The following is a 12836-nucleotide window of genomic DNA, read 5'->3' on the forward strand; positions in this document are numbered from 1 at the left end:
TGAAAGAACATATACATAATGTATGCAGAGATAAACCTCTAAGAAATAATCAAAATGAAATGTTATAAATCAAAAGCACTATAACAGAAATTAAGAATGCCTTTGATGGGCTCCATAGTAGACTGGACACAGCCAAAGAAAGAAATCAGTGAACTTGAAGATATGGCAATAGAAACTTCCCAAACTGAAAGGCAAAGGGAAAAATAACGAAAAAAGTGGAACAGGGTATTTTAAAAACTGTCAAAAATCAAAGGTATAACATACTCGTAATGGGAATACCAGATGTATTGCAGAATAAGGAGACATGGAGGGAAAAATAAATATTTGAAGTAATATAGGCTGAGAATTTTCAAAAATTAATAACAGAAACCAAACCACAGGTAGAGAAAGCTCAGAGAACGTGAAGCAGGATACATACCCAAAAGTCTATACCTAGACATATTTAAATTGCAGAAAATCGAAGACAAAGAGAAAATTTGGAAAGAAGCCAGAGGGAGAAAAACCCACCTTAACTGTGGAGGAACAGGTAAAATATTACGTAGGACTTCTCTTCATAAGCCATGCAAGCAAGAAGAGAATGGAGTGAAATATTTAATGTGTTCAAAGCAAACAAACAAACAAAAAACCTCACCAACCTAAAATTTTTATACAGCAAAATTATACTTAAAAAGAAGAAAAAATAAAGACTATCTGGGTCAAGTAAAAAGTGATTAAATTTCTTGCCAGTAGAACTGACTTGCAAGAAATTGTAAAAGAAACTTTTTTTTCAAGGAAAAGAAAAAATGTATCAGTCAGAAACTCAGATCTACATAAGGAAGAGAATTAGAGATGTAAGAAGTGAGGGTAAAATAAAATTTTTCATTTTTTTTCTTCTTAATTGATCTAACAGATAAAATTTTGCTCAAAATCATAATAGCAGCAATATATTGGGGAAATTATTGCTTATGAATAATTTCTATTACAAGGTTCCTGACTACCCATGAAGTGCTATAGTGTTACTTGAAAACAGACTTGGATTAGTTGTAGAAGTACACTTCAAACTCTAGGAAAACCACTTTACAATATAAAAAAAGAAGTATAATTGATAAGAAGAGGGAAAATGTAATTTTTTTTTTTTTTTTGCGGTACGCGGGCCTGCATAGAAAGCAGTAACAAATATGGTAGATATTAATCCAGCTATAACAATAATCACTTTAAGTGTTAATGGTCTAAATACACCAATTAAAAGACAGAAATGTCAGAGTGCATTGAAAAAAAGATCCAACTATATGTTGTTTATGAGAAACCCACATTAAATACAATGACACACGTAGATTTAAAATAAAGGGATGGAGATAAGGGAACATCAGCAAGATGGCAGAATAGGAGGCTTATTACTTTCCCTCCTCCCAGAGATTGCACTGAATACAAGCCTACATACAGATGAATTCCCTCTGGAAGAAATCTAGTAACTAGTTGAGGGACTCCTGTACATCAGTCAACTGAGAAAATACCCACATTGAAACAATTAGGAAAAGCTGATACATAGCTCATGCTATAAATCCCACCTCTGGCACAGACACTTACAACTCAGAGGGAACAACTGGAGGGAGCAAAGGGTCTGGATCACACATCTAGAACCCTAGCTTGTAGTGCTGCCACCCAAGTGCCTGGCTCCCTAATTACCTAGCTTGGAGAGCCAGTGTGGCTCAGAATTCACAAGTTCTTCAGAAGCAAATTTTAAAAGGGGGCTATTTTGAAATGGGTGCATGAGCACTTCACACAGCTGTCCCCCTGGGCTCAGTACAGAAGGAATAGGCAAAAATGCAAGGCTTTCAGTTTCTTCCTGGAAGAGATTTGGCTGCATTCTTTCCCAGCTGCTGCCTGAAGATCAAGCTTCTAATCAGCTTCTCATCCAGGAGCTGATTAGGATCCTCCTGGGAGCCTGAAAGAGCTTGTGGGCATTTCCCCTACACTCTCCCTGCAGGTTACTCTAACAGTAAAAGTAAGTCTCCAGCTTCTCCTTAAAAGGAACTTGTTCACACATACAGTGCCCCAATTTTTACAGCTGCCACCCAAGGTGTGGGTCCCCAAATCACCTAGCTCTAAGAACCAACAGTGTTTGGCTTTTGTGAGTTTCCCACAACCACATTAAACTAATTAGTAGTCCTCTGGAGGCTGGAAAGGGTACATGGGGACTCCCTGTGCCTTCCCATAGCTCATCTCAGGGTTAAAACCTAGTCTCTAGCTTCTCCCTGAAAGGAGGTGTCTAACATCCCAACTTATATGTCTTCCACCCAAGGGACTGACACCTAAGTCACCTAGCTCTGGGAGCTGATGGGGCTTGGCATTTGTGAGTCCCCCAGGCCCAGAGAGATCAAAGATGAAGTTATATATAGGTACAAAAGCACTCTCAGTGCCTAGCCTCTCTAGATCAGCACAGAATGAGTAGGCAAAACCCCTCAGCTCCCAGTTTCTCCCTGATAGGAGCAACTATATTTCCAATATTCTAACTTTCCCAGCCTCAGCCTGATGGTTGGGCTTCCAGTTAGCCTGTATTGATAAGGTAAAGGCAAAGGCAGTTAGTAGTCATCCAAAAGCATGAATGGGTATGGGGGAATTTCCATGTCTTTGGGGCACTGACTAGGCTTGGCACACACTAATCTCCTGGGAACCACTAAGAACAAAGACAGCAGGTTGGGCAAACAAAGGTTTTATGGGCAACCAGAAGATCAAGTCAGGCTGATTGGCAAGGTTCACCTACTACACAAGGCCAGTCTGTCGTGACTGGGAGAGGTAGATGTTTTATGTAATTCACACAAATCAACACCGAGAATCAAGGAAACTGAAGAAACAGGGGAATATGTTCCAAATAAAGGACAAATCTCCAGAAACTGACCCTAAGGAAACAGAGATAAGTGATTTACCTGACAGAGAATTCAAAATAAAGATCATAAATATTCTCACTGATGTTGGGAGAGCAATGTATGAACAAAGTGAGAATTTCAACAAAAAGCTAGAAGACGTAAAGGAATATCAAACAGAAATCATGACGCTGAAGAATAAATGACCTGAAAAAAGTCAATAGAGGGATTCAGTAATGGACTAGATCAAGCAGAAGAAAGGATGAGCGAACTCAAAGATAAGTCAGTGGAAATCATTCTATCAGATCAGTAAAAAGAAAAAATATGAAAAAGAGTGAAGATAGCATAAAGGACTTATGGGATACCATAAAGTAAAATAATATATGCATTATGGGAGTCACAGAAGTAGAAGAGATAGAGAGAAAGGGTCAGAAGGCTTACTCAAAGTAATACTGGCTAACAATTACCAAACCTGTGGAAAGAAACAGACATTTAGATCCAGGGGGCCCAAACAATACTGAGGATGACTACAAAGAGACCCATATTGAGATACATTGTAATTGATAAATGGAATATTGCCTGTCATACCAGTAAGCATAGGATGTCACAGTTGTCAGTGATTGCAGCCTTCCAACATGAGCTGGTGAACCCTGAGGAAACTCAGGAAGGAAAGAATACCTGCCATCTAGCAGCCATCAGACTGTAGCTGCTCCCTACAGTGAGCCCTGCAGAAACTCAAGATGTGAAAACACAGGACACTGGCCCCAGATAGCTGAGGTGCGTATCAAAGGAATGATTTCAGTGAGCCCAGACTCTTGCCTCTTCCCATACATAGAAAAGCGCTAAATTCCTTAACTTGGGTCATCTGGTTTTCTTTAATTAACAATAATCTTGAAGTTCAGACTACCTGCCCTTTGTTACAAAACTTCTATATAACCTAGCTCCCCACCTCACCTCCTCGGAGCAGTTCTCACAGGGTTACTTGAAATGCTGCCTCCCAGGCAGCCACTATGGAAAGCAGTATGAAGTTTCCTCAAAAAAGTTAAAAATAGAACTACCATATGGTCCAGCAGTCACACATGTGGGTATATATCTGAAGGAAATCAAATCACTCTCTTGAAGGGACATTTGTACACCCATGTTTATGATATATATACACATATATGTATGTATGTATATGTGTTATACACACACACACACACATAATCTAGCCATAAAAAAGAAGGAAATACTGCCCTTTGCAACAATATGGATGAAATTGGAGGGCATTTTGCTAACTGAAGTAAACCAGACAGAGAAAAACAAATGCTGTATGGTATCACTTATATGTGAATCTAAAATAAGAGTCAAACTCATCGAAACAGAGAGGAGAATGGTCGTCACCAGGTCCTGGGGTGGTAGGTTAAATGGAGAATGGTTGGTCAAAGGGTTCAAACTTTTAGTTATAAGATAAATAACTTCTGAAGATTTAACGTACAGCATGATGACTATATCCAGTAATACTGTGTTGTATACTTGATACTTCCTGAGAGTAGATCTTAAGCATTCTCACCAAAAAAAAAAAAAAAAAAAAAGAGAGATAGTAACTATGTAAGGTCATGGATGTGCTAATTAACTGGATTGTGGGAATCATTTCACAATACATATGTATATCAAATCATCATGTTGTATACTTTAAATATATTACAGTTTTTTGTCAATTATACCTTATTAAAGCTGTAAAAAAATAAATACATGCACAAAGAGGCACGCACACACACAGAAGGTAAAGGCTTAGAGAAAGATATACGTGAGTAGCTATATTATTACCAAAGTAGACTTCAGAGCAAGGAAAATTACTAGGAATAAATACATGCATTAGGTAATGATAAAGGAATCAATTCTTCAAGAAGACGTAACATTCTTTAATGTGTTTATACCTAACAGTAGTGTCTCAAAATACATGAGGCAAAAACTGATAGAACTACAAGGAGAAATAGACACATCCATTATTATACTTGGAGACTTTAACACCCCTCTATCAAAAATGGACAGATCCAGCAAGCAAAAAATATCAGTAACAGCAGTTGAGTTCAACAACACCATCAATCAACTGGATCTAACTGATATCTATTAGAATACCTCCTCCAACAACAGAAGGATACATATTGCTCTCAAATTCACATACTCTGCTCACAAAGATAGACCTCATTACAAAACAAATTATACCTTGAAGATTTTAAGAAATAGAAATCACAAAAATTATGCTCTCAGCCCACAATGGAATTAAACTAGAAATCAATCATAGAAAGATAGCTGGCAAATCCCATAATACTTGAAGATGAAACAATACACTTCTATAGCACATGTTCAAAGAAGTATCAAAAGAAATAAAAAATACTTTGAAGTAAGTGAAAATGAAAATACAACTAATAAAAATTTATGTGACACAGTGAAAGAAGTGCTTAAAAGGAAATTATAACATTTGATGCATATATTGGACAATGAGAAAGATCAAAAATCAATTATCTAAGCTCCACCTTAGTAAACTAGAAAAGGAATGGCAGAAAATTTTTGATAAGATGGACTTGTTTAAAATTAATACTTATACTCTGTGAAAGACACTTTTAAGAGAACGAAAAGACATGCCACATATTTGGAGAAAATATTTACAAAACACATATCTTAAGAAGGACTTGCATTTGAAATGTATTTTAAAAGATTGAATTCAACACTTAAAAAAGAACCCAATTTAAAAACTCTCAAAATTTCTGAACAGACACCTCATCAAGGATGATGTGAAGATGGCTAAGTGTGTGAACTCATATGTCATTGGATAATTGCAAATTAAAACAATGAGATACCTAATGAAACACACCTAGGAGAATGGCTAATCCAAAACACTGACAACACCAAATGCTGTCAAGAAAGTGGAGTACAGGAACTTTTGTTCATTCTTGTTGGGAATGCAAAATTCTATACCCACTTTGGAAGACAGTTTGCATTATTTTAAAGCTCAACGTACTCTAACCATACAATCCAACTGTTGTGCTCTTAGTATTTACCCAAATAAGTTAAGGTCTTATATTCATACAATAACCTGCATTAATGTTTACAGCAGCTTTATAACTGCCCCAAACTGGAAGCAAACAAGATGTTTTTCAGTAAGTGAATGCATAAACAATCTGTGGTACATCCATATAATGGTACGTTATTCAACAATAAAAATAAATGGACTATCAAGCCAGGAGAAGACATGGCAGAAACTTAAATGCATATTGTTAAGTGAAAGAAGCCAGTCTGAAAAAGCTGTGTAATTTCAACTGTATACCGCTCTGGAAAAGGTAAATCTATAGGCAGTAAAAAGATCAGGAGTTCCCAGGGGTTCAGGGTGAAGGGAGATAAATGGTTGGAGCTCAGGGAATTCTTAATGTGCCAAAGCTATTTTGTAAGATACTGTAGTAGTAAACACTTGGCATTATGCATTTATCAAAATGCATAATGTACATTTATGCACATTATGCATAATGTACTGTACAAAATAAGAGCTATCTCTCATGTAAATCATGGGTGTTAATTATTAGTGATGTATCAGTATTGGATTATCAATTGTAACAAACGTATGATCTAATACAAGATGGTAATAATAGGGAAACTATACCAGTGGAAGCGAGTGCAGAACTCTCTGTAGTTTCTGCACAATTTCTCGGAACTCCTAAATTGCTCTAAAAAAACGAAGTCTATTAAAATGTTTAAAAAGATGTTCAAAGTCTCAACACAGCAAACTGCAAAACATTATTTAGAGAATTTTAAAGAACTAAATAAATGGAACTATATTCCAGGTTTATAGATTAGAAGACTCAATATTTTAAAGAACAAATTTCTTGAAAATTAATCTATGTATTTAATGCAGTCAGTATCAAAATTTTAGCAATAATTTTTCTAAAAATTGACAAGGTAATTCTAAAATTTATATAGAAATGCATAGGGCCAAAGTAGGAAATATAATCTTGACAAAGAAGACTAAAATTGAAGGATATAAAGTACCTGGTATCAGGTATTATTATAAAAATACAATAATACAAGCAGTTTGCTACTGGTACAATGATAGATAAATAGACTTAAATGTATTGAAGACAAAGAAGAAAATATGTAACAACAGTAAAAAAAATATTCTTTTGAAAATAATTCTATTCATATGCATATTATAAAATAATAGGCCTCCTAGAAAATGCTATAGGAAAATATGTTCCTGTCTTTGGACTAGATATTTTTTAAACAGGATACAATTGACACTAACTATAAATGTAAATGTTTTAAAACTGGATTTAATCTTCAGAATTGTATCCATTAAAATACACCATTAAGATATTTAAAAAGCAAATGACACTCACCATTGCAACAAAAAGAGTAAAATACTTAGGAATAAACCTACCTAAGGAGGTAAAAGACCTGTACTCAGAAAACTATAAGACACTGATGAAAGAAACCAAAGATGACACAAACACATGGAGAGATATACTATGTTTGTGGATTGGAAGAATCAATATTGTGAAAATGACTATACTACCCAAAGCAATCTACAGATTCAGTGCAATCCCTATCAGATTACCAATGGCAGTTTTTAAAGAACTGGAACAGAAAATCTTAAAATTTGTATGGAGACACAAAAAACCCTGAATAGCAATCTTGAGGGAAAAAAAATGGAGCTGGAGGAATCAGACTCCCTGACTTCAGACTATACTACAGAGCTACAGTAATCAAGACAATATGGTACTGGCACAAAAACGGAAATACAGATCAATGGAACAGGATAGAAAGCCCCAGGGATAAACCCATGCACCTATGGTCAACTAATCTATGACAACGGAGGCAAAGATATACAATGGAGAAAAGACAGTCTCTTCAGTAAGTGGTGCTGGGAAGGTAGCTACATATAAAAGAATGAAATTAGAACACTCCTAGCACCACACACAAAAATAAACTCAAAATGGATTAAAGACCTAAATGTAAGACCGGACACTATAAAACTCTTAGAGGAAAACATAGGGAAAACACTCTTTGACATACATCACAGCAAGATCTTTTTTGACCCACCTTCTAGAGTAATGGAAATGAAAACAAAAATAAGCAAATGGGACCTAATGAAACTTAAAAGCTTTTGCACAGCAAACTATAAGCAAGATGAAAAGACAGCCCTCAGAATGGGAGAAGATATTTGCAAATGAATCAATGGACAAAGGATTAATCTCCAAAATATATAAACAGCTCATGCAGCTCAATATTAAAAAATCAAACAACCCAATCAAACAATAGGCAGAAGACCTAAATAGACATCTCTCCAAAGAAGACACAGATGGCCAAGAGGCACATAAGAAGCTTCTCAACATCACTAATTATTAGAGAAATGCAAATCAAAACTACAATGAGGTATCACCTCACACCGATTAGACTGGGCATCATCAGAAAATCTACAAAGAACTGCTGGAGAGGGTGTGCACTGTTGGTGGGAACGTAAATTGATACAGCCACTATAGAGAACAGTATGAATGTTTCTTAAAAAACAAAAAGTAGAATTGCCATATGACCCAGCAATCCCACTACTGGGCATATACCCAGAGAAAACTGTAATTCAAAAACACACATGCACCCCAGTGTTCATTGCAGCACTATTTACAATAGCCAGGTCACACAGAAGCAACCTAAATGCCCATTGACAGATGAATGGATAAAGAAGTTGTGGTACATAAATACAGTGGAATATCACTCAGCCATAAAAAGGAATGAAATTGGGTCATTTGTAGAGATGTGGATGGATCTAGAGACTGTCATACAGAGTGAAGTAAGTCAGAAAGAGGAAAACAAATATCATGTATTAATGCATATATGTGGAATCTAGAAAAATGGTGCAGATGAACCTGTTTGCGAGGCAGAAATAGATACAGATGTAGAGAACAAACATATGGACACCAAAGGGGGAAAGCAGGGGGCTGGAGGGATGAATTGGGAGATTGGGATTGACTAATATGTATAAAATAGGTAACTAATAAAAAAAAAGAAGAATTGGCTGTTCATCCACAATTCCACAAAGTAGAAACTCAGCAGGTCATCTATGAAAGAGCTGCAGTAAAGGTTAATTAGCACAAAGGGAATTATTCTTGGTTGCTGTGGAGTTAAACTTTAGCCTTAAATTCCTGGTTTGTTAAAATAGTTTCAGTACTTAATTTTCAGGGCCATGATTGATCAGTATGTTCCCTTATAAACTGAGTTTTAGCTAGCCAGTCCCAATGCTGTAAAGAAAACATTAAAAATAAATCATTTCAACCGTTAAGAGAAAAAAAAAGCAAATGACAGAGTAGGTTTGCAGCACAAATATCCAACAGAAAGCTTTCAACCAGATATTTAAAGAATTTCTAGCATAGAAATAAATTGAAAACCCAATAGAAATAATGGTCAAAATCTTAAACATGTACTTCACCAAAGAAGATATCTAAATAACTAATAAACATTTGAAAATTATAGTCCTATTAGTAATCTAGAAAATTGGAGTTAAAATCATGAAGATACTATGACATACCATCATTGAGCCTAAATCAGAAAGAATGACAGAATCAAGTCATGATAATGTTGTAGAGCAACTATTACAGAACTTTCAGAAACTGCTGGTAGTAGTATAAACTGATACATGCACACACTGGAAAACTGTTATTTCTGCTCCTTATTGGGAACTCCAATAAGATTAATGGCTGACTTTTCATCAGAAACTATGGAGACCAAAAGGCAATAGGATGGCCTATTCAAAATGCAAAAGAAAAATAACTGTCAACCCAAAATTTTATATCCAACGAAATTATCTCTCAAAAATAAAGGTGAAGTAAAGAGATTTTAAAACAAATAAAAAATTGAGAAAATTCATTGCTAGCAGATTCACTTTATGACAAGTACAAAGGAAAGTTCTTCAGGCTGAAAGCAAGTGACCTCAGACAGTAATTTGAATCCCCTAAAAAAGAGACTGGGTAAAAGTAATTCTGTAATTATAAAAGGTAGTATAAATACATATATGTAAAGAAATAAAGTAGTAATTAAACAATAATTAAACATAAATAATGTTAAGTTTTAAAAATGACTTTATATTTATAGCTTATAGGTTATTATATTTATAATACGTATAACAGCAGTGCAAAAATGTGGAGGAGGGAATAATGGTATATGAGGGTAGCATTTCTATACCTCACTGGAATTATTGGAATTTACTTAGTATAATTCTGATGTAGATTCTTTTTTCATTGTGAAAAAAATGACCTATAACATTGTGTATTTAACATTTACAAGGTGTTGATTTGATACATTTGTATATTGCAACATGATGACCACCCTAGTGTTAGCTAATGCCTCCATCGTGTCAGATAATTATCATTTCTTTTTTGTGGTAAGAACATTGCCTAGTCTCTTTTAAAATTGACTGTGGTGATGGTCATACAACTCTGTGAATATATCTTTAAAAACATTGAAATGAACACTTTAAATGGGCAAATTGTATAATATGTTATATATGTTTTAAAGCTAGCTCAATGAATGCCAAGAAGAATAGGATAAAAAAGGATTTCAGAAGTGGGGAGGGTATGATAAGGGAGAAAACTGTGACTTTTACTAGATTATACATTTCTCCAGCACATACTTTTTAATTGCTAGTACTTAACCTAACCTTCCTTCAGATGCTGTTTTCATTGCCTCTTCCTTATTTAAGTATTCTTTGCTTCCTTAATTCAAATGAGCAAGTCCTTCTTACATATACCAGTTGCAGAAAGAACTAGAGAAGCTAAAATATAACTGCTAATATTCCCCAGTTTTGTTTTGCTATAGATCTTATTACTTTCACAAAATGTTGCTACTTAATTATTGAAAACTTGTTCTGCCTAATCTGACACACCTGTTTCATTTTGGTAATGGTGCTGCAGCAGGTAACCACCTCTACACAGACTGCACAACCTTTAATACTTACTGACTCATCCATTTCTCTGAAAAAAGACTTCCATCTGGGTATCTTAGTCATGGCAGGTTTCTAACTTCAGGTACATGTTCTGCTAGAAACAAATTCACCACAAAATTTTAGACCCAATAGTTGATCATTTCTAATTATTCCTTTTCAGTATAAACTCTCCTTTAATAATGTTCATGTATTTTTCTTGTAATTGGACCTAATTGCAGTTACTAAATCAAGCAAAAATTTTAAATGACATAGGAACTCAAATGGTAAGAGACCCAATCTCAACCCAGGTACTTCTACAAATTTAACCATTTCTTCCTCCCAAGCAACAAGGTCTACATGCTAAAAGGACCTGGGAGAGCATGTTTTTTCAGTCTATAAAACATTCTGTTATTCTTTTCCATCACTGATGCCTACTTTGTTTGTGCTTAAGTAACATAAAAAGGGCATTAAAATATCCCTGGATGAGTCCAAGTATTTCTGCACTGTGGTAAATTTCCATGGAGACCCTAGTTTGCAACATAATCTGAGGAAAAAACTGTTATATTCCACATTACTGGGTATATACCCCTACAGTATGATTATGAGTTTAATGTACACTTAAGAGTTATATTATTATCATAACTCTCCCAGATATTTTAATTTAGCATAAGAGATAGCATTGTATGGAAAAAGCACTGGTTAAAGAATTATAAGTTGGAAGGTTGTACATCAAGTTTGTCATTATCTGGATACACAATCTTGGTCAAGTCATTAACATCTCTAAGCCTCAATATATGGAGGCTTAATGATTGCTAACGGCCATTCCAATTCTAAGGTTTAATGATTCTTCAACCCATATAATCCATTATAATGCATATTTATTAATAACAAGGCTAATTATGATAGTACCACACATGGGGCTTTCTTGGTGGCACAGTGGTTGAGAATCCACCTGCCAGTGCAGGGGACACGGGTTTGAGCCCTGGTTCAGGAAGATCCCACATGCCACAGAGCAACTAAGCCCATGAGCCACAACTGCTGAGCCCATGTGCCACGACTACTGAAGCCCGCACACCTAGAGCCCGTGCTCCGCAACAAGAGAAGCCACCACAATGAGAAGGCTGTGCACTGCAATGAAGAGTAGCCCCCACTTGCCACAACTAGAGAAAGTCCACGTGCAGCAACGAAGACCCAACACAGCCAAAAAAAAAATATATATAAAAAAAATATATATATATATATATATATATATATATATATATATATATATAAAAGATAGTACCACACATGAACACACAGACACACACTCGTGTTAGGGTTACTTTACAAAGTGTTTTGATATCTGTTTATTTCTATAGAAATTGATCTAGAACACTTGAAAGATACTGTTGGAAGACGTATATTAATGGCAGAAATGAAGATACAACCAAAGAGTGTCCCTGGTAAGTCTAATCCTTCCAAGTCTAATCTTTATGGTTTATTTACCTTCTTTGGAGTTTATGTATGAATTTTTTAATGATAAGAGCACTTGTATATTATTATTATATAGGTAAAGTCTTCGTGACTACCCTCATAATTAATTGTACTGTGGTATTTACTAGAACTTTAAAAGTTAGCTAGACATTATGATTTTTAGAAATGAGCCATTTAAAAATTAAACCATAAAATTAAATGCTATAGTGGCCTTAGAATATACTTGATGCAAGTATGTTCAGTTCTGTTCTAATCTTTTTCTATTACTGGCTTAGATAGAAGGAAAAGGAGAAAGGTTTCTGGATCAATGTGATAACAACAAGGGGAATTTAACAGATAGTTAATTCATTGGTTACCATTTGTCTCTATTTGATGGAAATATCAGGTATATTATCCTAACTCATCTGTGGTAGAGTCATTAGTTGTGTTACGTAGTTCAGAGATTGTACTATAGCCTTTACTCTTGTAACAGTGATAGGCACACTGCCCTTGACTTCTGCTGTGACACCAAAAGAGGCAGACAATTTAACAGAGATGTAACAGAAAGAGACAAAGACAACACTCCTAAAACC

The 12836-nt window shown here is 35.2% G+C and overlaps 1 protein-coding gene across 4 annotated transcripts in view; it reads left to right on the top strand.

The window, feature by feature from the left end:
• CCDC7 (coiled-coil domain containing 7) overlaps positions 1-12836 on the top strand; it is a 326255-nt gene that overhangs the window by 212380 nt on the left and 101039 nt on the right. For all 4 annotated transcript variants that reach the window (XM_089906460.1, XM_089906462.1, XM_089906463.1 and 1 more), the window contains exon 30: positions 12150-12233. In XM_089906460.1, the coding sequence (XP_089762586.1) occupies positions 12150-12233 (84 nt within the window). The remainder of the gene's footprint in view (positions 1-12149; positions 12234-12836) is intronic.

This window comes from Delphinapterus leucas, chromosome 2, assembly GCF_059928025.1.
Source record: "Delphinapterus leucas isolate spDelLeu-1000000601 "Yukka" chromosome 2, BTC_Dleu_Yukka2, whole genome shotgun sequence".
NCBI classification, from domain to species: domain Eukaryota; kingdom Metazoa; phylum Chordata; class Mammalia; order Artiodactyla; family Monodontidae; genus Delphinapterus; species Delphinapterus leucas.